Below are 22,285 nucleotides of genomic sequence, written 5' to 3'. Positions count from 1 at the left end.
GCATGGTTTTCGCCAGCTGTTATACCCACAAGTGGGCAGGTTGCCCACTTTATCCGTGATAGCCGTCTAGGCTTCAAAGTGAAGTACCGCGTGAAGATCCGCGCAGGTGAGGGGCTGAGCGTGGTTGGCAATGTGGGCCTACGTGTTCATCCTCACACAGGGCAGACCACCATTTCAGCGCCCTTTGAAAGCCAGGAGCACCCCCCACCGGAAAAAAGCAGACGTATGGAGGGCCAGCACTGCCGCGTGATGGAGAGGACTGTGCCCGCACACGCCCGTGAGCAGCGCCACACACTGAACACACTGTGCATTTACATTCACTTCGGAATTTTTATTCTATTTCTCGCGTGGTCTTCAAATACAGGTTTACAGGTCATTTTCTCTGCTACAGATACTGGTCATCTAAAAACAGATTAATGAAAGTGGCATTCCAACCTCAATGAAAATTCTTAACCATGAAAGATATGTCAACGTATCACCTTACAATCCTAGGGTGATGGTATTGGCCGGACGTCCCGTAGGTTTATACAACTAACTTCTATAACATTATATTCATAGGAAGAGAGATTGTGGCAACTTCTTTAAAAGCCAAGATACAAGGCCACAAGCATCCTATGCTGTAATGCTATGAATCCAGATCGAGTACTAAACTGACTCTGGCAGACCCATTAAAAAAAAAAAAAGAATGGCTCCACCTGACGAACCAAGGCATCGGCTACTCTACACACACTCAAAGCTGTACGAAACGAGGGACCTTCAGCTCTGACTGCCCCGAGACCCAATACCCCTGGTACTTCCCTCTCTAAAGAAATGAAATGAGCTTGTTTCAACTGAAATACTTCGCTATCACGTTAAAAAATAATAATTGAAAAAAACAAAACAAATCGTTCACTGTTTGCAAATGAGCCTGTGCGTGACTGCACTGGAAGGCCAAACAGTAGCTGCTCCTTCCTGGAGTCTAATGCCATTCATCAGAGCTTGTAAAACCCCTTCAAAGCCTAGCTGGGAGCATAAATAAGGACCTGAATTCCTTTATTTCACGACCAAAATGAGAGGAAAGTTTTTTAAAAAAGGACGATGTTCAACACAGCCCAGAGTAGCAGATGAAAGCAGTAAGGTCCTGCAGGCGAGTATTGCTGGCTGAGTACTTCTGAGAGACGCAGGCTTGTACGAAATATCAAATCACTCCACAAATGGTGGAACTACCTCACTACCAGACCCCGTCACCATGCCGACTCCACCACATTAGTCAAATACAGCAGGTCTGGGTAAAAACACTGACTGCCTAGAACACCCACGGTTACGTTAAACCTTGGGAACCCTTGTAAGAACCGGTAAAAATGTGCTTATTGTGGCATTTCTTCTAAAAAAAAAAAAAAAAAAAAAAAAGAGTCTCATACAAACGTGCAGGATTTGGAGACCCTGATTTAGTCAAACACCGGTGCGAAGAGGCTTTGAAACAGAGGGAGACTTGGAGGACAAATCCTGCCCCTGGCCCAGCTCCCCCCTGCCCCATCTACCGATTCTGTGCGACTGCCACTAGTATGTCCAGCTCAGCAAGCCACCCCGCAAACGACAGCCTCAGGCAGCGGCCGCTTTGCTAGCGGAAGCTGCCCTCTGAAGGCGCTCCGGGCATGAGGCACAGTTGGAAAGGCCAGCGCTGAAGACAGATTCTCTCTCCGCTGTGGTTCTACGTCATTGACAAAGTGCCGTCAGAGACCAATACCATTTCACATCTCAAAAAGAAAACGAATTACAAAACCAGTAAACAAAAAGGTTAATCAGCCTACAGCGAGTTTATATACACGGAAATGTACATGCCTGTCCTCAAGTGACTTCTGCCGCAGGCCACGTGTCCCTACAGAGCTTGAACCGATGGTCGTTAGAAGTAACAACAGTGGTTCTTTAACGAGAAGAGATAACCAATACCACAACTGTTGCTACTTGCCTTGAAATGTGCTGACTACACTGGTAAGAACCCTGCTTTCACCCTTCTTCCTTCACACCTCGCTCTAAGCTCCGAGCGGGAGAAGGAGGAACTGTAGCTCCAGATACAAACCGTCGCTGTCGATCGCATGCTTGGATACAGAGTACTGCCACCAACCAGCCACGTCGTGGGGCAAGCAGCCGCAGCCCACGCGAGGCTCCTTGGCACTTCGCACGACACCAGGAGAGGACACAGTTTCTTTTTCAAGCCAGGGTTTTCAGCAGCAACGAGTCAAAGCCCGAATGCGTGATGGGTGATTTTCACATAGCCCCTGCTACCACGCCGGCTGGCTCCTGCCTTTGTGCAGCCAGACCATATGAAGATCCCCACCACCACGTGCCCAACCGTTAGGGGATGATGGGATTAGAGCAGTTCGTGGTCGCGCACATCACAGGCTTCTCCCGAGGATAACGACGTCCTTTGGAAACCCTTCCATTTTAGCTATTTCAAAGCAGCCCAGCTTGCTGTAAAATTCCAGGATTCTTTTATCATCTGGCCTCACTTCACAAAAAGCCCCACGGGAGCCTGAAAGGACGAGAGAGAGGCCGGAGGAGAAGCGTTATTGTAATAACAAGCACAGACTCTGCAAACATCATTAGACCCTTTTTTCTACCCTAACCTTTACAACTAATCAAGCTACTGATCCAGTCCCGGGCTCGGGCCAGGCTGTGCCAAAAAGGCAGGCCGGATTTATGGCAGCACAGCTCACCTCCCCAAAGAGACTGGCCGCCGCCACTCTGGCTTGCGGGCTGCATCCTCCATGTCTGAGGTCAAGCTGCTTCTACAGGTCTGTTCCACATGGAAGAGACCAGAAATGAGGCGCAGGTTGGGAGCTCAGCATCGCAAGAGGGTACATGAACGGTGCACAGAGCTGCAAGCCTCAGGTGTGCGGCAAGGCTCGCTGCCAAGCACAGAGTGTTCCAGATGCTCCAAAACTATGCCCCGGTGCACACTAGCACGCTTAGGAAGTAGCATCAGCTACTACCAAGGGGGAGGAATAAACATGTGTGCAACTACCTCAAAGCAGCAGAGATGGGGACCTCAGCTAGCCAAATTGCTCCCTCTGTTCTACCCATTTTCCGTTTGGAAGATGATGGCTACAGCAACAGGTTGTCTTCTAGCCTGAGAGCTGGGATGTGAAAGCCATTTCTAACGAATTATCTAAACAGTCTCAAGCATCAGCAGAAATCCGCTCCCCTGGCTGACGTGTGCATGCAAAACGCATTAGCACGGACCCCAGAACTCCCTGCTGGCCTGGCAGCGCTAGCGAGTGATTCCAGGACTGACCACTAGAGCAGCCCCCCAGGGACCCCATGTGCAGGAGCTCACTCACCATTGGCCTTCAGAGAGGAGAGCAGACAGGCCATCATGCTTTTGGCCACACTTGGGTCAGTCACTTTCTTGTGGATATCTATCTTTATCAGTGATGGGAAGTTGGCAAGGAATGACTCTGGCAGCAGTTCTTGCTCTTCATGGAAACTTAGCATTATTTTCTAGAGGAGAGAGAGGCAGTCTTTATATCGTTATTCAGCTTTTCCTTTTCATAGGGCCCTCTGGAGGTCACCCGCTCCGACCCCTTGCTCAACCCTGCGTCTAAACCATCTGATCTCATCAGGTTTGCTGAACGAAGCAGCCCATTTTGTTTGGTAAACCTGAACAAACCTGAGGGCTGTACGCCTCTAAAAGCAACGCGCTCCAACAACACCCAATTAAAAAAAATCTCCAGGAGCCCCTGAAGAATATTTACCACTCATTTAAGCCTGCAATTGACCCCAAATGAAACAGGGCAAAATGTTTCTGGTTTAGCCTGTACTTACCAGAGGGTGACTGCAAGCACAGGAAGTTAACATGCATCAGCTGCTCCCCATTCGGTGCCTGCCCTTGTTAGCTAATTTGCTCATCTGTCCATTCCCCTAATCAGTGTTACAAAATAAAGAGTCTACACCCAAAGTTAAATCACTGCAGAGTAATCAGTAAAGGCCATCCTGTCCCACAGATCGCAGCCAAGCCTGCTAATGAGAAGCCATTGAGCAGTTTACAACTGCTCTGAAGTCCCCTTCTTCCCCAGTACATCAAGCTACAAAATGAGATGTATTCAAGCAGGACAGGTTTCTAATTCCACGCAAGAGATTATCTTCAGCCTGGGAATAAGCACCAGTCTGATCAGGAAAGTGTACGGCTCATCCTGTGCCTCTTTGCACAGCCATTGCCCGGATCGGTTCCGATTTGTTTTTGCAACGAGTCAACCGTGGAAAGCTGGAGCACGGTGACAGCAGCCATCCTGCATTCATCAAGCAATTCAGCAAACCCTGCAGTTTGTGTTGCACTGCACGTGGACCCTACTTATCCTGCATTTCAGATTTCCCTGTTTTAGTGTCACTAGCACCTGACAAACTTCAAACCCTGCTTAATATGGCAAGTGCAACCCACCTGAAAAAAGAACCCAATGGCCGTTAACACGCGCTAGCAAGAGAGCTCATTTCCAGTCACTTCTGATGGCTAATCCACCTCGTCATCATATATCAGCTCTTGACAAAGGTTAAAGCAGACAGTACGAACCTGCACTCTCACATACATGACTAGTGGGGTGTCCAACAGAGTGCAACCAATTAACCTTTTGTTCTTACAGAGTTCTTAGATCTGGACACAACGGCCAGAGACAATAGCTGGATTTTGTTCCTATCCTCGTTGCCTTGTCAGAGCCAAGGACCCTTCTCCTCTGACTCAAACTGGCCAGCCTGAACAGAAATGCTTTGCTGCCTGCAGCTGTCTCCCAGTTACTGTGTGACCTGCCCTTCTCAGGTGCAAACTTCTACTGCCAAAGAACCAGGTTAGTCTAATCACATATCCATCCACTCTGGAAGGGTCCAGTGTCTCAAATCAAGTCTTCCAGAGACACTGTGTGCCTTTGATCAAACAAAGCTGCAGGACACTCCACTTAATGCCAGCACTGGGCAATGCTGCTCATCCAGGATGCAAGAATTATGGAGAGATGGCAGACCCACGGTGTCATTGCGAGTCACTGTGCCCAAGATACAATCTAAGACAGCTCAGCGAGCCTCGCCCGTGGGCTGCGGTTCCAGCTTCAGATAAACAATGAAGCATTCAGCCAGAGAAAAGTCTTTCTACAGTCCCCAACTCTCTTCCTGGGAAACAGAAGGAGCAGATAGCTTCTTGAATGCCTGTGATGTGAACAAAACCCTAAGAACACTAAGTCAGCCCAGGCCTTTCCTAATCAGGAATGTTATTTTCTTCCAATGAAGTTCTGACACCGCCTTCCAACAGATGAAGAAACACTGTCTTGAAGGAACTCCAGGAGATCACCCTGAGACATCATTTCTCTCAGGCTCCTTAATGCACTGAGAGTGAAGAATGAGACTGGGGGAGCTGAAGGACATACCCAGATGCTCCTTTCAGGAAGCAAATGTGGAAGGGGAGGCCCACAGCAGGCAGAAGGCAGCTTGACTAGTTCTGGGCTCAGCTCTGGGAGTGCATCTGCCCTACGAACTGTGGGTTTATGGTGATATTTAACTACATGAGATTGGGCAAGATTGAGCAAGTCGATCCAACTATTCAAGCAGCAGCAAGTGGAAGGCAACAAGCCTCCTTGGCTTCCACGAGGACTGCTATCACTGCAGATGGGAAATCGATAAAGAAAACCCAGTCCTTGATGTCCTGTGAAGAATTTCCTCAGAGATGACAATCTGCAAAGTGTTATACTACATGTACTTTGCTGCCCTGTGCACTATGGCAAGGAAAGCTGGCTGGTCTCAGGGAATGAATTAAGTTTGGTAAGTTCCAGGCAAAGAAGCCCAAGCCTCAAACAGAACAGAAGGCTCTTCTGATCTCCAGAGAATTCCCCTCAAGAGATATTACTATTTTTCCCATTTTAATTTTTACCAGAGGTAAAACACATCTACTGGCATGACGACTCCCCCCCTGCCACTTCATCCCCAGGCCCCAAATGGCTTTAAAATTTCCTGGAAACTTCCCACTCTCCCCCATCCCCATGTCTGTACTATATTTTCTACTAGTGCTTTGCTCCATCCAGTTGTAGTTGTCTAATAAGCTTTAAAGCTTGGTTACAGAGCATAACTTGACATGTTCAAGTTTCACACACGACAGATATTATACTGCAGAACAAGGCCACAAAAGCAGGACAAATGCACAAACCAGAGCACCAGCAGCCTAGCCTTCAAGGGTAGGAGAAATTCAAAAGACAGCTGCCAATTGAACCCATTCCACAGAACACATCAGGCTGTTCAGCAAGAACGGCTTTTGCTGCAAGGAGTTTCCTGCCACTCTGGCAGGCAGCACCAATTAGATGACACAGGGTAGCAGACTTGCAGAGGACAAAGGTTTCCTGAGATTTCTGCCAGCTTTGCTTACTGCAGGCTCTGTGCACTGAGGAATTTGAGACCTAACTCACGTTTGGACCCTGCCCCTTGGCTTTCGTGAAGGCAAGAAGGATAAATAGTGGACTCTGGGTGTGCCAGTCTGGGCAGATCTTGCTGGTGAAGGGATTCTTTCAGACCCCCTTTGATAGCAATCGTGACTGACAGCTGGTCTCACAACCCTGGAGGAGACCAGAATGGTGAGGGTTTCACTGACAGGTCAGAGGGGCACTTCCATCAGCAACACTCGGGCATGGTTCCATTCCGATACCCGTCCTGTTTACCTAGCAGATGGGGGCGGGGGGGAAACATGCCAAGGCCATCTGGATTGCAGTGTTATTAGTACACGTCCAGCTTTCCAAATGCAGAGGCTGCTGCCAGCATTTCTGCTATGTATCCATAGCAGGGACTTGGAGCACAATGACACGTCCAGAGAACATTTGGTACCGAGGCGATGGGTAAGAGTGCTAGATGGTATACAGGCGTCTGCCTCTAAGGAGACACCGACAAAGCTTCCCTTGGGGGTACTTTCTGGACATCAGCTACATTTGCAGCACATCCGTAACTGATGAAGATACCACCTCTCTCCAGGGTAGGCCTTGCTGTATGCAGCTTTATCCGTACATCAAACCACCTGCCTGGCCCTGAGCCCAAAGCATTTTACACCAGTTCTCCTGATGATTACCTGGTTCATTCCCAGGAGCAAGTGGAGACACTGACATGGTTTAGATCCAAGCCCCAGGCACTACCCTCTTTTCTCTGTGCTGCTCTCACAGCCAAGATGGTTCCTAGATTTTAATGGCTGAGCAGGGCAGGCTCAGAGGACCTTTGCCTCGAACCTGATTCATCTGCTCATTCTGAAGAGGCTTTCACTGTGCCCCGGAGAATGGGTAGAAGGCTGGTTTGGCAAAAATCTAAAGGTATTCCTTCTTCACGAACAGCATTTTAATTTCTTCAAGTACAGGTGTCTCCCAAGCTGGGGATGTCTCTTCAGCTCGGAGCATCCTTGGTATTTTGTAGATACCAGACAGTACATGGATGCTATCAGCAATTGTTATAGTGATTCTAGCACCACACATGTCAAACTGAAACAGGAGCTGAAAGGCAGATGCACTTTTGGCTTACAGTGCTCAGACACCATACCTATCCCCACGGCAAAAAGCGTGGGCGATTAAAGTGTGTTCCTCTAATTACGTGGACACTTAAAGCAAATGGACAATAAACACCTGCTATTGAAACGGCCAAGGATGTAGGAGCCCAATTCCAGTCTCCTGGGACCACTAACCTCTGCCTCTGACAGCTCCTTATCGCTATTCGGTTTGGTGTACTTCTCCTGCATAAAAGGGATCCAAGACATTTTGCATTTTTTAATGAAGGGGGTCACATCAACTGTTCCCAAGGCATAGCCACATATGCCATCCTCATCTTCCAGGACAAAGCAGTAATCCAGGCTGAGGGTGAGCAGACCTCCCACTAACCTGCAGAGAGAGAAGTAAACTCAGTTGGATACAACACGGGCTAGGCAAAATGTGACCTGCAATGTATGCTCCTTGGAGTTTAGTCAAAATACTACTTTTATCCACAGATTAAAATCACCAAGAACCTCAGGGGCCCAACCCAGTCACTGCTGCCATAGCTAAAGGAAAGAGCGTTACACATCTCAATGGGTAGTCTAGGCCAGCCCAGCATAAACAATTCGGGAACAAAGGTGGGTGTCAATTAGGTCAATGAACTGCTTAGATATAAAGGAATGGGTTTAAATGGGTCTTCCCCAAAGATTTAGCTACAAAGGAGAAGGGACTGCCACTCCCCACTAGACTGCCCAGTGAAGATTTGGTACCCAGTCACTGCTACCCATACATGATGAAATGGGTGTGATTGAATAGGGATAAAATCTTAGCCTAAAGAGCTGATAGGTACTCCTGATTCTCTGCTTGGGGCCCTCCCATGCCCCCCACACCCACCCCCTGCCCCACACACTGGGGGAAGAGGGGGAGGACTGGGGCAGGGGCAGTGGTCAAGAGTAAGGGGCACTGGGTCAGGACGGGCCATGGATATTTACAAATAGGTCCTGGTACAAAAAAGGTTGAGAACCACTGTACAAATCACAGGCCCAAGTTTTCAACAAGGCTTCTCATCAATTTAATGGCGCACACAGTGGCTAGAACGGCAAGCGCAGTTATACACGATAAACTTCCAGGCATGACAGAGGCAAGAGGATAGTGGTAAAGACCGAGCTGTCACCCACACTGCACTGGGCAAGGAGCTCCCACCCAGGGCCACGAGCCTGGAAGAACAGGAGGCCCAGTCCCTTGGAAGCTGCAGCTAATGCCAGCAGCTCCTGTTCTTCAGCTCCAGGCCTGCTCTTCAGGTTAGCTGGAGGAGACCACCTGCTTTGGGTCTTCCTATTACTAACTTTCTTATTCTGTCCCACTGACTCTTCCCACGCTGCTCCCTGCCATCCAGAGTGCAAAGACACTAGGCAAGATATCAAACAAGCACTCGGGACAGCTTGTGCGCTAGTTCAACAACCGTTCAGGCCCTCAGAGAAAAGCTTCCTCTCATCTCACGTCACATTTCTGCACCATGTCTTAAAACTCTTTGGTGCGTATGGGGCAGGCTGTGGGTGGCCGTGCTCAAGGCATCCTGCTCTGGATTTGTGCCAAGGCCACCCTTAATCAATCTAGCAGCAAGTAATACCTGGTCATTTGGCCTAGGGAGTCAGAGACACTTTGATGCACAAGTTAAAGCCACACTGCTCCCTTGCCTGCCACTGGCTCTAGGAGCTGGAGTGCTGCTAAGGCAGACCATGACCCACACCTCACTTACGGCATAAAGCACTAGCTGACCACTAGATTAAATACACAGCTACCCTGAAAGGAAGCTAAAGAAAAGGCCAGAGGACAGCTACAAAAAGGACACACAAAAGATTCCCACTGGTATGCTCTTCACGAGCTGGTGGGAAGTCAAATGTACAGGCTTCAGCAGCTGAACCCATTTTCCACTGCTCTAATTAAAGCAGGCGAAGACTTATCTAATCACAACAGCCATCAAGTGACGTGATCACAGGAGCCTCATGTGACCCGAGCTCCTCTTGGCAACAACTCCAGTCCAATCAACCCAGTATTAAGAATGTCTTTGCACAGTTCCCCCATGCAGCAAGACCTGGAGGTGCAATCCGCGACAGAATAAGCATATATGCATACCTGCAGGAAGAACTACCATCTCTGAAGCGAGATCCCCCTTTAGCACTGCCTTTCAGAGGAAAAGGGAGATCCCTTCTAACCCTGTGAGTGCAGTTGTATATTCTTGCAGATGTCTTTGCACTTTTTCCTTCCATTTTCTTTCTGACTAATCTCTATGCCTGGACTGCCACTGCCTCCCCAAAGCCCAGACTGTCATGGCTGTCTCCTCTGACCACAAGCTTTTCCCAGAGACCTCTAAGCCCTAACCTAATGCCACTTCCCTAAAAAGTGAAAAGATAAGGGAAGAAATCTGAAAATAAGAAGTTAAACAAGTTCTGGCACCACTCAGCTTCTTTCCTTCATTGTCCTACTTCCTTCCACAGTTAGCTCTTCAAGGCAGAGACACTATACTCTTACTTGCCCCTAAAGCTCTCAAGCCCACCCTTGTCATATAAATACATCACAAGCCAACATTATAATGGCTACAAATATAATCCAAAGTCATTAAGAATAAAAGTTGTCCAACATACTTGTCTCCAATTAGATCTGGCAGACTATGGAAAGGTTGATCAGCTCCATCAGCATACATCTCTCTGCAAATCTTGTACACAGAGGCCTAAGAACAGATACAGAAGAGTTATTTAACTAGGTCCCAACCTCACTTCAGACAATTGGTAAGCTTGTGTTGAGAGGCCGTTAATAAATTCTGCTTCATGATCAAGTGCTGACATGTAATTAGGCTGAGAAGGGTCAACAAAAAAAAGCACATTTAGCCAACACTTCAGTGATCTCTCACAATTAGTCGGTTCTCTCAATAGGAAAAGCTCCCTGTATTGCTTCCTAAGGAAGCCCTATGCCTAGAAAGGAATGCTGTAGGTCAGGTCCATATTTGTCACAACAGTGAAGAGCTCTAATCCTGCTTCTTAATTACTACCTGCTGTCTGGGTTTACTAATCAACTGCACCATTAAGCTGTAAGCATGTTCATATTTAGCTGAAATAAGGGAGGTTCCCAGGGCTGGATGTGTCCTAACAGATTCCTTCCTATTCGAGGGTTTTATATGGGTGAACAGCAATAAGCTAAATTGCTTCAGAAGGCAAAAAAACCTTTCCAAAGCACATTTTGTATGCGTCACATGCTCCGTTTTCCCCAAGATGCAGGTTTACCAACTAACCTGCCTTCCCCGCCTTTCTTAATAACTACATTACCCCTAACCAGACGGTAGTATCCTTGGCAACTGCATGTTTTTAGGTCCGCGCTCCCTAAAAACAAGCTGCCACGGTTTAACAAAAGGTGTAACCTGAGGTTAGGATTTTCAAGAGTCCTGGTGGTTTCAGCAACTAACTGCATGGTAGTCATGACCCTCTGTCACTTGGATTAAGAATCATCCGAGCCACCATCAGACTCTAGGGCAGACAGGGCGATCTCTATATTTAAGAATGGATGAACACCGATCTGACATCAGATGCAGAAAGACACAAAAAGCTGTTGGCAGAACACTTCAGCCTCCCTGGACACCCCACCCCACTGCTGACCTCAGGGCTCTTCTCAGCAAGGAGAAAATTTTAAAAACTGGTTTGAAGGGGGAATTGTAAAACAAGAAGTCACCCACAGGCTGGACTGTACTGTCTGGTTTAAACAGGGACGAGAACCTTATCCCATGACCTGGATTAGCTTGTGACCCCTCTGTTCCTATGAGTTCCTTGCTTGTTCATAGCACTCTCACAGCACTCCCTCTTCCCCTCTGCTTTCCCACCTGTTGTGCTCTAGTCACTCACTCCACTTTATATTCCGCTCTTTGCTCTTTTCACAGCATCTGTCAAAGTGAACTTGGCTTTGCAAAACCTTGTGCATTCTCTCTCTCATCTTATTTAGTTATTTTATAAAGGTGCAAATCTACCCTACCTTCTGCCTGACTTCAGACTAACACAGCTAACTACCTCTTTCCACCGGCTCCAAGACACTTGCTGGCACTTATGTCAGCTTAAATTGGAGTTCTCTCAGTTTAGGTCACAGTAAATTTCCAACTTGCATGTCCACACAGTAGTATGTACTGGTTTCGAGCAATCCCTTTGGTTAAGATGGGGCAACTTTGTATAGCCAGAACCTTACAAAATGGGGCTGTTGGGGGGGCAGGGAAGAGTCTTGCCAATATAAACTCTGCAAAGCTACATCAATCTCTAAAATTCAACTTAGCCCCTGGAAATCTCAAGTTCCCTACAGAAAAGGGGGGGAAACTGAGGAGCTGACACCTTCAAAGTTTCAAAGTTTCCTTTTCCTTTCAGAAGGAAAATGGCTTAAGGGCTAGAAAAGGCACCTAGGACTCTGGGCGAGCACACCAGTACCTACTTTTGTGTGTGCATGCGTGCCCACGTGGCTCTGACTGAAACTAGTGTGACACTGGTCTCATGAAAGGACTGGGCTGCTTGCTGGCATGGAAAGTGCTGTCCCACAAGATCTGAGCACACAGCGTAGCTAAGGGAGATGCAGTCGGTCGGGGCAGAACTTAACCAAAGGCCTCACTGAAAGCTGTTCCCAGCTGTGGCAGAAGCATACAGTTACCTCATCTTTAGGAAAGTAGGGCCTGATGGTGTACACCTTGGATGTTGGAGTCAGGGGAGGTGGCTGAAAAAAGAGGTCATTTGCCCCATCAATAGGCAGCAAACGCTGTGAAAACAAAAGACACCGTGTGAGTGTTTGCAAGGCATGAGACGCCACTCGTGGGTGTGCACTGCAGACTCCCAAATTAACATTTGTTACTGCAGGCACCCCAGATGAAGGTGGGGTTGATATGCTTTACAAATGCAAAGACCTCATTATCTGAATAGACAAGTATCCAATTGGGGTTGTTTAAAATAGGCAATTGGAGCGGCACATTAATGGAGCTTATATTAAGCTTATTTCTGCTTTAACAGATTTTTACCAATCACATCTACACTGTCTCTGTATCAGAACACAGAATGTCAGGAGGAAAGGTTTGGTCTGAAGAGGGTTAACTGGCCAGAGGAGACGCTTTATCCCAAAAGCAATGCGCTGATTCAATTTGCTGCGCACAGAGGACCTGTGAGGGGGGAAAAAGTACAGCGCTCGAGAAATCCATGAACAAATTCCAACGTTCCATAAGCAGACATGTGAGGATTCTCCAATTGAAAGCTTTCCAGGAAAGCCAGTTGCCACTCGGTTTAGAAGAGGGTTCAAGATTTGTGCCAGTGACGTTTTGCTCATGGAATTCCCATCGGCAGACAAGCATGCGCGCATTGTGCAATTGCGGGCGCAGATAAAAATGCTGTGCGACCTGCAAAGAAACAATGTGAAATGTACAACTAAAGCCGCTGCGCTTCGCGGGCGCGGGGGACAGGCAGCATCTCCTTGAGAAATTACTGTAGAGAGGGGAGGAAAATTGTTTTAAAACCAAGCTGTAAGGCTAATGGGCTTTGGACCAGAAAGCCTTCGGCAGACCAATCCTTCCAGACCTCTGATGTGCAACAAAAGGTTTCTCATAAAACAAAGAAAATGTCATTCAGTTGTGAAGTCATATTGATACCTGGAACTCTCCTGCTAGACCACCTCTAAAGGCCCAGGGTTCTTGGTCTCCACTTAAGAACTGTGCTGAAGATTGACTACGACACCCTGTTGAGATCAGATCCAAGCGGAGAACGTTACGAGAAGGGGGATTTCCTGGGTGTCTAACATGTCCAACAAGCTAATACACACTTTGTGGAAAAAGCTCTCTAACTGAGCTATACACCAGGGCTTGGGGGAGGCTGTAATAATGTTGTGCAGCTTGTAAAGATGTTTAATTACCAAGTGCTCATGCCCGTATGCAATATCTGTGCTGCTGTTTCCAAATAACGGGCTCAAGAGCAATTAAGACTTTAAAGACAATAATATGCCCTGGCCCACACTGGGAAGCACAAGAACTGTACTGCATACTACGATGCAAGCTTCCCAAGGCTGTTGGCACATTCTTCTGCCTGTGTTTTTGCGGCAGATGCAAGCTCTCAATGAAGAGCGGATGTTTTGAAAGCTATTAGGTCTAATTAAGTTACTACAGCAAGTGTCAAACAGCTGTTAAGACAAATTCCATTATCACAGCCCCTTGGAAAAAAAATAGACCTGTCTGAAGTCACATTTTAATTCTTCGTTTTAATCTTGTCAGAAAACTAGGGTTGGCATAAATATGAAGGACCTGGTACAGATAAGACAGCTGCATGGAAGAACAGCCTCCCTGCAAAAAGCTAGGAGGGTCTGCCTAAGTCTGGAATTGGACCATATATTTACAATGCTGCTGTCAGGCTGAAGAGGCCAAAAGTTAACTAAATTAATCCAGTCTGTACCTAGGAAACCACTGTTGGCCAGATCATTTTAGCTTTGCTTTACAGCATCTTATTTTTTCCTCCTCAACCATGTCAGATATGCTAGGGTTCCTACCAATATCCAACCATAAAAGGCCCCAAGAAAAGGCTCAGCACAGTTTATATTTCTACTGACAATCAACTTTGAATCAGCAAGGTTAAAACCGTTCCAAGGCCAAGCATGTGCGCCTTCAATACCAACAAGCATAAATGACATCTCCGATGGAAGAAAAAAAGATAGGTGAATATTGTGGGTAGGCTTCTAAATCACCTGCCTAGTTTTCTGATAAGATAAGCAGCGCAGTTAATTCTTTCCTTTTGTGGACTGCAATCTACCTCCTGTTCAAGTAACAGTCTCAGATCAGTACAGTCAAGTATGTTGTGCTAGTCAGAGAGTCCCAAAGTGTGCCAAGTTTGACATATTTATGATAATTTAGTAATACCTTTTAAAGGTTTGAACTTTTGGCAAACACAATAATTTAGAAAAGAACCCAAACATTTCAGGATTGGAATTTTGCTTGTGCCCACATCTTAAGTCCTCAAATCACCAGATAGCCTTTATAACTATGGTGAAGCCAATAACTTGGAAGACGTATCTGTCTCTCTCCTTTGAGACTACAGCATAACTAGCACTTCCAATTTTTACAATAAAGAGCTGCGTGAATGAAGAGCTGTGTAAATGAAAAACATAGTTAATGCCTTAGTCGCTGCGCAAATGTGACTTCAGGTCATACCTAGTCCACAACTAATCTATCTGATCTGCCTCAGACAAAACCTTTCCATTTTTAATTAATTAATGACGACGCGCTGCGAACATCTGGCGCTGTCCATCCAATAGCAGTAGAAACTTGTGCTGAAGATTCTCCCATCTGTACACAATGGGGAAGAAGACAATAGAGGTCATTAGTAATCCATAGTACTGTACAGCCACACTATTTAAAGGGACTGAATGCTAGCTGGACTGGGAAGAGAGGTTAAGAAAATGGACTTGCAGCGGACCATTGAGCACGCCAGTGTGAGAACTAATTTGTTTGGATTTTTAACCTATAGCTACAAACAGAAGTTATAAAAAAATTCACTTCACTGAAGATCCCTCACATTTTACTGAAGCCCTTTTGCATTTTTAAAGGCTGTTTAAAAGGAGACTGTCTCTTCCCCCACACAGTTCAAAGCAGGGGAGTCAGCCTGTACTTACTACCCAAAAGCATGTTTTGACACCGAGACAAAACAGATCCATTATTTGCAGAGGTGATGTCTGATGTGGATCGCTGCCATTTCTGGTGCCGAACTTGATATGGCCTGGCCCAGACTTTCAAACAGCACTAAAAACTCACAACTTCAGCTGAATTCAGTGAAGGGGCAGGAGCTTAGTAACAAAACCCAAACTGGGAGTCCCAAGACAGACATCCAAAATCTGGGCCCGCTTTTAAAAAAGTTTGGCCTAGGTGTTGAATCAATGATTCTGGAGCTACTGGAGTCAAACGACTCTTTCTGGCTGTTCCAGCACTGTGCTTCTTTGACACATACAAGACAGCAAAGTCAAGCTTTTAAGCTGCATTATGATGGAGTTTTGTTGCATTAAGCACACAAACTGCTATGGTCTCTTTCCAAGACCTTTAAGCAATGATTCTGCTCCCTTTGCTTTGTGGGAAGGCTAATAAAAGAGATAAGCCTTTTGTATAGGGGGAGGAGTGGCTATTTAAACCGCATGAAGCATAGGAGGGCCTGTAGGAGGGAAAGGATTGACCTGAACAAGAAGTCTTTTCTGATTCTGAATTATATTAATGTTTAAACTGGCAAGAAGTTAACAGGATTTAAAACCAATCCAAACACTAGAACTAGACCAAGGCTGTGCTATGGTTTCCGACTGTGTACTTTGTGACACCTACAAAATTTGTGACGTGAGACCATCAGCTTTGCTGCCTGCTGTGTATGTCAAGCAAGTCCACAGCATATTCCTTACAGTTGGATTGAAACCTGGAAGTGAAATGTGGTCACTAGAATTACCCAGGCCATGCTGGTGCTATCTGCCAACTTAGGAGGCCCCAAAAATGTGTTTCAACAAAAATAACTGTGAACAGAAGTTTTGAGCTTTGAATAAAAAGTCTCTAATTAAAACTGACTAAAGAGCTCAGCAATTTCTGCCCCTTGCCATTTTGAAGATGTTCGAGCAAACTATTTTGCACCAGAATAGCCTTATGCTAAAGCTCGCATGCGCACAGGGCTGGGAGGATCGGCTTCCTCATGGCCAGGCCCACTGAAAGGTCGCTTCTGCAATTGTTCTGTTGAAGACAGCAATAATGTTATCAAGACAGAGCAAGCAGCAGATGCCTGATGTGGTCACATTTCATAGTGTCGTTTCCAATCGTATTAAAGGGTATCGAGGGAGTTCCATGACAAGAGTCCAGCGTGCATTCAGTCAGAGCAAGTTAAAAGTCAGCACTCACGTTTCAGAGATGAGATTTAAGTTTCATCAGCCCAAGAAGAAAAACGAAGCTTCCAGTTTTAAAAACAGCCAGTGGCTGACCTCTCTTATTTGTAATACCAGGCCAATTCAATGCACAGAACACGGTTTCAGACAGCGAGGCCAGAAGAGGTTTTAAAGAGGGTCAGATTAGACCCTGGGCCCCCGACAGTGTGGCGTTTTTATTTTTTTTCCCCGTGGGCTAACAGCAAAACAAAGAAGGTTCACTATCTGCGAGCGTGTCATGGTTCCCAGTGCACCTACCTAACCACTGCACAAAAGACTTCACCATTGACATGATACTTTTGATGTCCCAGACGTAGGAGTACATGTCATAGAGGATTGTCCGGTTGGCACAGTTTGAGAGGCGCGTGAACATCCCCATCACCAGGCCGCACATCTCTTCAAACTTGGCTGCTCGGGAGCGCCACTCTTCTATCTGTGGAGGGAGACAAGAGAGCTTCCGTGTCAAACACTTCTCCAGAGACACCGACTTCTCCAAAGGCTGAGGAGGACTGCAATGCTCCAGCTCCACTCCACAGACTAAGGAATCAACAGCCTACAGCCCACAGACTGGATCTGACCCACCAAGTCCTGATACCAACCACAGCCCATCAAAAGCGCCGGTCCACCTTGGACCAAGCTGCATTATGTCAGCCCACCACCTGGAAAAGCATGCACCAGAGGTCGACAACTTATTCATCACTTCTGACCTACAGCCACTGTTCTCTGCAGCTCATTCATTAAATAAAAGCAATGGGTGCCATCACCTTGGCAGCCCTATATGCCCAGATATCTCATTATTCATTTCTGCCCAGTTACATGCAGCTTCTGGGCTCCTGGAAGCTGTCAGTGAGATGCGGATCTCCCTGCATTAATGGGATTTTGATTTAAGGAGTGGAAGAGACTTGGTCACATACTCACTTTTTCAGCATCCTTTCCCTTGCAATTCACACTAACAACACTGCTATTTGCTCGAAGCCACTGGAACTCTCTCAGCATCTGCGCCCCCTTGGGTCCGTGCTCATAAGGAAGGTAGAAGAGATCAGCAAGTAACTGCAAATCCTCCAGAGTCACCGGCTCTACTGTGTAGAGAGGTTTCTCAGTTGGCCCAGGCACAAACTGCTCTTTGTTCATCTGCTCATCAGTCTGCATAGGGGCAATGTCACTACCGGAGTCTTCCTGCATAGACATCTCTGGGGACTTTGACTCCACGATGCTCTCTTTATCAGTATCCATGGGTTTTAGCTCCTCTGACATCTTGGCTTCAACAATGTCTGTAAGGATCTGGTTAACATTCTTGTCTGTGTCATCTTGCTTTTCCACTACCATATCCATTGGCTCCTCATCAGACTGCTTCTTTTCTTCCTCCTTGACTAGTACTGGAGGCTCACTGCTCAGTACTGCCCGCTGGCTCATGATGGGTTCTTGGTAAACCGTGGTGACAACAGTTGCTGCATTTAGGGAGGATGGCACAACAAGAGGCCCAACATCCCCTACACTGGTTTTAGCGCCACTGTGGGCCACTTGCCTACCTGTGACCAGAAAAAAAAAGAACAGGTTAATGCTCCCAGTCCCCGCCAATATCCAAGCTGGAGTTCTCCATGTGGACAGGCGTCAAAGCAAGTGAAACAATGTTCCTTGCAGTGTTGTTAACATAGATGTGACCAACCAAAGTCTGTTTAGCCCTACTGCCACAGAGAGGCAAACGGGTGATTTCTCCCTCCTCTCCAGCTGGTAACCAGAGAAATGTGGGAGGGAAGCAGACACAGACTACTTATCATTTGCAAATGGTGCTAAATGATATGCAGTTATGACACAGAATAAGAACAGCATCAGCGAAAGAACTGCTGGTCTCTGAATGCACTGCCTCTGCAGAGCCACACTGAGACTGTATGCTATACCAAAAGGCACTAGGGGCACTTACATGGACTAGAATACTACAACTGAGACAAAGCGTCCCTTTAGTCAGGAGTATCAAAGATACAGCCTGAAGGCTGGATTGGGTGTACACTGCATAGGAGATAATCCAGGGTGCACACTACATAGTACCATGCCAGACCAGCCCTGCAAACTGGCTATAGGGCCAGTCCAGGTCAGGCCCACAGACCAGCCCCAAACACTACAGCCAGGGCCAGTCCAGTGGGGATACCTCAGGCAGCACGAGCTCTGTGCTGGCTCCCCACAAGCCCCAGACCCTGTGTGCTGGCTCTAGTGCATGGGGCCAGTCTGTGGGCCCGAACAGCCTTACAGGCCAGATGAGTTTGAAACCCCTGCTTTAAGCAACTCCAGGCAGGAGAGAGCAACTCCATCGACTAACATTATAGACCCTGACAATCAGGCAGCTGTGCAAGGATGCAGGACAAAGGGAAATAGAGGACAGGCCTTGGCCTCATCCCAGATCCTTGCCAAAGCCAATGACATAGATCAATCCTGGACTGGACAGCTCCAGGGTTCACACTCTCAGAGGTCTGAGATGCAGGACCCCTTTCCAAGGGCTCCTGGGTCAAGGGCAAGAGAAACAGAACTCCCCGATAATTTCAGGAATAGAAGATCCCACAATGCCAAGCTCTTATCTGGCAGGAATAGTGGAATCTGCCTAGATTTTGGGTCCAAATGCAACAAGGACTCGACAGTAGAGTGCTGGAGGAATAGCTGTTCCTGAGAGCATCCAAGGAATCAATCCACCTGGGGCAACATGTAGATTCTGACTGATGAAGGGGATACAAGAACATCCAGAGCAAGGGCCCCATCTTTCCTGGACTCCCACAACCCAAGGAAGCCTAAACCTTGACACTTAACTGTGAGGTCCTTGACCACAAGCAGAGAAAAAGCAAACCAATTCAACTTACTGCTGTATTGGTGAGGTACCGCAAACTCCTGCAGCCACTCTGTTAAGGCCAGCTTCAGAGCCATCTGTGGGCTGTACAGAACATCTGTTTCAATATCTTCATCGCTCCCTTCATTTTCCAGTTTAATCTGGATTGAAACGGTACTGTCTTCAGTGTCCGCTACAGGAACAAATCAAGGAGACAAACTCAGTTGGCATGCAAGGTTCCAGCATTACTTGCTATTTTACTACAAGGGTTAGACCAAGGCACCCAAGCAGGGCCAGGCACAACACCTCAATTTGGAAAGCAGAACTGAAGCGCTGCATCCAATATAGGAAAGAAATGGAAAAGACTGTAGTCACCCTCAGATTCAATACAGGAATGCAACCCAAAGAGGCTTTTTGTCCTGGTAAGTAGGACCTATTGGTGGAGCAGAGCACATAGGGAACTCATCTGAGCTTTCAATGAGACAATTACACATTTTAAATGTTCTCATGAAAGGAATGCACTTTGCACAAGCTTTAAACTCATCAGAACAAAGATAAGAAAAAAAAGCTAAGAGAGATGCACCACGGATTTTATTCAAACCCTGCTTCAAAAGCTAGCTAAACAAACTGGAGGCCAGCCAGAAAGAAGCGAACAAACTATTGTTCTGTGCTACTGTATAGAAATGCTAAATAACACCAGTAGCAGCTTTATAAATTCCATTGAGCCACAAAAGATTTTCTCGAAGAAGGAGTTTGACAGGAAGCTGCAGCGATTAATCTCGCAGTGCCCAGAACATGCGTATCTGCTCGTCTCTTTGCTAAATTAACTCCCACCTTGTATCAGAATTGGTCGTGGAATGGAGTCCAGGATATTAAGTCTTCAAAAGTTACTTTTCTAAAATGCCTCCTCCCCACAGGAGGAGGGATTGAGAAGGCATAAGTGCATCTGTCCAAGCGCTGACATAGGGAAGCAGGGATTAACACAGTCCTACAGCAGCATCATTTGACACTGAAACCAGGGAGCCTGCTTTTTCTTCCCCTCGTCTAGTGATAATTAACGTTCCCCATACAAATTTACTTACTCATCACCACGTCTTTCCTCACTCCATTCATGTTGGATTTGTACCAGGTTGCAAGCGTGTGAATAGCAACAAAATTGGCTTCAAATTCACAGTTTGGATTGGTCAGAACTCCTTTTAGTCGGGGGATGAGCTCAGTTGATCGCCCTTTATATGGTCCAAGGAATAGTCTCTTCTGATCATAATCATTAGCGTGGATGTTATCCCAGATGACTGGTGCTCTCCTGATGATCTTAGAAACTTCTTCAATAGACTCGACTGGAATGTCTTTAGATACAACTTTAGGACCTAAAAGGTAATGTGGACAGTTTGAGAATCTGCATTTAAGGAGCACTCACACAAAGAAGCAAAGATATTTTACTGGGATAATGGGTTTTTTACTAAATACTTACAACAACCTTTCAGCGCCAGCGTTCAACTCAAAAGTCACGATTCTTACCTGTCCACAACACGTCAATGGCAGGGAGCAGCTTTTCTCCAACAGTCCGTAAATAAGGAGACTGGGCTACGTTTGGATAGCAAAAAGTTCCACAATATTCTAGATGGGAAGGATGGGAGAGTGGGAAAAAAGAAAAGAAATCTTAGTGCTGGTGACAATTGTTAAGAGGCAACATTCACATGAAGACAAGCATGCCAGGAGGCAGCATTTTTACTAGCTACTCTGTAGCTGGATAAGTGCACCGAATTCATCTTCATATTGGAAAAGACAGAATGTGGGTAGGTTTTTTGTTGTTTTAAGCCCCCTTTGCAAACCATTTAACATCACCTGTAAAAGCAAAGCTACCACAAGACAAGAACATAAGCATCTTGACATTGTACAAAATTCCATCATGATTACAGAAGTGCTTCACCTCAATGGAAATAGCCTACAGGTGGTTTAACATATATGAGGAGGGGTTTATGTCAATTGGTTATTCAACAGCTTGTTTTAAAAGAAAGCCTATTCCAGAATTAGTTTTAAGTAACAGAGGAATTGCTAGCTGAACAAATAACTAAACCACAATTCAGTGACATGGTCTGACATCATCAGGGATGTAAAGTACCAAGAAGAGACAGCAATATTGATCTTTGGAAAGGGAAGTAAAATATGTGAAAAATCCTTTGATGTGGCATGAATGTTACCCGAGACAATACTGGAGTCCACGATGGCGCACATGCTGCTAGAAAAGAAAGAAGGGGGGGAGGAAATGACACAACATGGGACCAGAAACGCAAGAGATACACCATGATTAGAGAATGTATGCGAGCTAAACAAATCCTTGAAAAAGTTTAGAAAGCCAATCCAAACTGGATAAAGCTGAACTGGAGTCCAAATTACAGCCAGTAATATGGGAGATGGAAGGCAGAAAAGCCAAAATGGATTTACATGCACATAGCTAGATGATATAAAAAGAACACGAGGTTCTTTAACAGCATCAGCAGTATGAAGCTGACAGGGTTGGTGTTACACAAAGGGGCGGTGGGGAAGGAAGCAATTAAGGGACACAAGGACATTACTGTGAAGCTATGCTAATAAGTGATGCTAATAATTTCTTCACCACCAAGGATACCAGGAGACACTTATCCAGAACAGCCTAATGACTAATAAAGACAAAGTGCTGTTCATCATTGATGTGTCAGAAGAAGAGGTGCTAGAGTAAATCAATGATTTAAGAAGCAGTAAGTCTCCAGACCAGGATGGCATGTACCCAAGCACTGGGAAGAAGCTCATGTAGGTTGCGCTTAGCCAATTATGTATTTTCATTATCTCATTAAATCAACCACTGTTCAAGAGGACTGGAGGATAGCAATTGTTTATCTATAGTGTAAGAGGCTCTGGAGTGATGCAGGCAATTACAAGCCAGTAAGCTTTCCATCCGTAGCTGGCTAAGTTGGATAAAAGATAAAAGATAATAAAATGAGGGAGGGAAAAAAAAATTGCAGACTTCTCTACGATTAGCAAGGCACGTCAGTAATACAGCAGATAGAGAGCTCGCCAATGACATTTATTCAGATTTGCAAAA

At 46.3% G+C, this 22,285-nt stretch overlaps 1 protein-coding gene across 1 annotated transcript in view; it reads right to left on the bottom strand.

Moving 5' to 3' along the window:
- Positions 1-304: 304 nt before the first annotated feature.
- OGA (O-GlcNAcase) overlaps positions 305-22,285 on the bottom strand; it is a 29,863-nt gene continuing 7,882 nt past the window's right edge. Inside the window, exons 6-16 of the mRNA XM_006033757.2 lie at positions 20,722-20,820; positions 20,286-20,570; positions 19,238-19,396; positions 17,310-17,920; positions 16,650-16,824; positions 13,111-13,196; positions 12,129-12,233; positions 10,097-10,182; positions 7,667-7,859; positions 3,321-3,480; positions 305-2,512 (exon numbers count right to left, since the gene is read on the bottom strand). Coding sequence (XP_006033819.2) covers positions 2,376-2,512; positions 3,321-3,480; positions 7,667-7,859; positions 10,097-10,182; positions 12,129-12,233; positions 13,111-13,196; positions 16,650-16,824; positions 17,310-17,920; positions 19,238-19,396; positions 20,286-20,570; positions 20,722-20,820 — 2,096 coding nt within the window. The 3' untranslated portion in view covers positions 305-2,375. The remainder of the gene's footprint in view (positions 2,513-3,320; positions 3,481-7,666; positions 7,860-10,096; positions 10,183-12,128; positions 12,234-13,110; positions 13,197-16,649; positions 16,825-17,309; positions 17,921-19,237; positions 19,397-20,285; positions 20,571-20,721; positions 20,821-22,285) is intronic.

This window comes from Alligator sinensis, unplaced genomic scaffold, assembly GCF_000455745.1.
Source record: "Alligator sinensis unplaced genomic scaffold, ASM45574v1 scaffold859_1, whole genome shotgun sequence".
In the NCBI taxonomy this organism is placed as follows: domain Eukaryota; kingdom Metazoa; phylum Chordata; order Crocodylia; family Alligatoridae; genus Alligator; species Alligator sinensis.
Note: the sequence above shows the minus strand (reverse complement) of the source record. Positions and strands in the feature narration are given on the sequence as shown.